Raw genomic sequence first — 2,313 nt, 5'->3', positions numbered from 1 at the left:
TAATAAAGTCACGGAAGTTTAGGTTTTGTTGTGACATTATCAGCACTCTAAAGTCTGTCATTTATTCCCTGTACCAACAGCAAAAAAGGCTTTTGATGGTATCTGAAGTAAACTCGCTTTGCAGGATTGATGTTTCTAGTGTCAGTCAATAGAGAGTAGCTTCTGGGTGGCAGCAAATGACATCACATTTTTTCCATAATTAATTGAAATGTTTAATTTTTACAAATCCTCACTGAACTTGCTTTCAACCTCCTTAGTCAGCATGTGAAAACAATTCTGAAGTATACCACCTCCTACTCTTCAGACGGTAAAAGAATAAGCTCAATACATGAATTCTATATCACAAAAGGAGATGAATTGATCTTGCTGAAACAGAGCTGGCAATTGTTGTACCATCTTTCACTTATTTTCTCTGTTTGCCTTTCTTCCAACAGAAAAGAACGGTTTCTTCTCTTCTGACCATTGTAGGATGATACATCAGAACCGGAGCATTTTTCACCCAGCCACATTCTTCCTGATTGGCATCCCCGGACTGGAAGAGGTGCATGTCTGGATCTCCCTGCCTTTCTGCTCTATTTACCTGGTGGCCTTAGTGGGCAATGCCACCACTCTTCTGGTCATCAAGGCAGAGCAGTCCCTCCGGGAGCCCATGTTCTACTTTTTGGCCATCCTTTCCTCCATTGATTTGGCCCTTTCTACCACCTCTGTGCCCCGCATGCTGGGCATCTTGTGGTTTGATGCTCACGAGATCAATTTTGGCACGTGTGTGCTGCAGATGTTCTTGATCCATGCGTTGACGGGCATGGAAGCAGAGGTCCTGCTGGCCATGGCTTTTGACCGTTATGTGGCCATTTGTGCTCCCCTCCGTTATACAAGCATCTTGACCTCCAGTGTGCTGATGGGCATCAGTTTGTGCATCGTCATTCGCCCAGCCATGTTTATACTTCCCATGGTCTATCTAATCTACCGCCTGCCCTTCTGTCAGGCCCACATAATAGCCCATTCCTACTGTGAGCACATGGGCATTGCAAAATTGTCCTGTGGAAACATCCGAATTAATGCTATCTATGGGCTGTTTGTGGTTGCCCTCTTTCTTCTGAACCTCGTCCTTATTGGCATCTCATATGTTTACATTCTCCGCGCTGTGTTCCACCTCCCATCACAGGATGCGCGAGTTAAAGCCCTGAGCACTTGTGGGTCTCATGTAGCAGTACTCTGTGTTTTTTATATCCCCTCGCTCTTTTCTTTCCTCACTCATAGATTTGGGCACAACATACCACACTACCTTCACATTCTCATTGCCAATCTCTATGTAGTTCTCCCACCTTCACTCAATCCTATCATTTATGGTGTGAGGACCAAACAGATACGAGAACGAGTTCTCTCTCTGTTTTCTAAAGTGTAACATTCTTGCCATAATCTTTTTTAAAGTAAGGGCTTTGATCTTCCTAGCAACACTCATGTGTTCTTTTCTCAGTATTTCATGGTCCTTATCTCATGTTCACTAAGCTGCCATGCCAGTTTGCTTGAACATACTTGCTGACTAATTGGGTCTGAGTTTCAGAAACTGCAATCTATATCAAGTTCAGGAATCTATGGACATCCACATTGGAATTCCACTAGAGCAAGCTAAATGTCCTCTGCTTGCATGATCTCATCAATAATAATAAGTCACCTTTAATATTTTGTAATTGGAGATACTGGAGACCTGACCCTGCAACCTGCTTCAATTTCTGTATATCTTGTCTTTTTAACACTGATCTCTCTCTGGACCTTGCAGTCTCTTTTCTTTTACCAAAGTCTCATTCCTAGGTTCAAACCATCTCCTGCGAAATCTCTACTTGTAAGTGGAATGTCTCCCAGAGGCATAAAATCCATGAGATAATTACTATAGATGATTTTAGACTAATTATCATTAGCGTGAGAGTGACTTAATACTGGCCCCTGGCATTTGTGTATACCTACGTAGGTGATGGGATTACTGTTTTTGCTAGATAAAGTTTTCTTTCCTTCTTTCTTTCTTTCTTTCTTTCTTTCTTTCTTTCTTTCTTTCTTTCTTTCTTTCTTTCATTTATGGGTATATGCTGGCCTTTGCCTATCACTTTATTCAGTTTTGCTCTTCTAATTAACATTGGACCTTTAATAAATTGTCCCCTAAACTGAACACCTTTGATCCTTGTCTAGTGTTGTGTCTTTAGTTTTCCCACTGATGTTAACACAGAAGTTGTCAGATCAAGTTATCAATAGACACCTTCGTATGAAATGAAGGATTTTGATTTATTTAATAAAACTTTCAAAGCTCAAACAAACCCT

At 41.2% G+C, this 2,313-nt stretch overlaps 1 protein-coding gene across 1 annotated transcript; it reads left to right on the top strand.

Moving 5' to 3' along the window:
• The first annotated feature begins 469 nt into the window (after positions 1–469).
• LOC101517414 (olfactory receptor 52J3) lies at positions 470–1,405 on the top strand. The gene has a single exon (XM_004590072.2). It carries the CDS (start codon positions 470–472, stop codon positions 1,403–1,405), a length of 936 nt encoding a protein of 311 aa, XP_004590129.2.
• Positions 1,406–2,313: the final 908 nt, after the last annotated feature.

The sequence above is a fragment of the Ochotona princeps genome, chromosome 4 (assembly GCF_030435755.1).
Source record: "Ochotona princeps isolate mOchPri1 chromosome 4, mOchPri1.hap1, whole genome shotgun sequence".
NCBI classification, from domain to species: domain Eukaryota; kingdom Metazoa; phylum Chordata; class Mammalia; order Lagomorpha; family Ochotonidae; genus Ochotona; species Ochotona princeps.
This window is presented reverse-complemented; position numbering and strand designations above follow the sequence as displayed.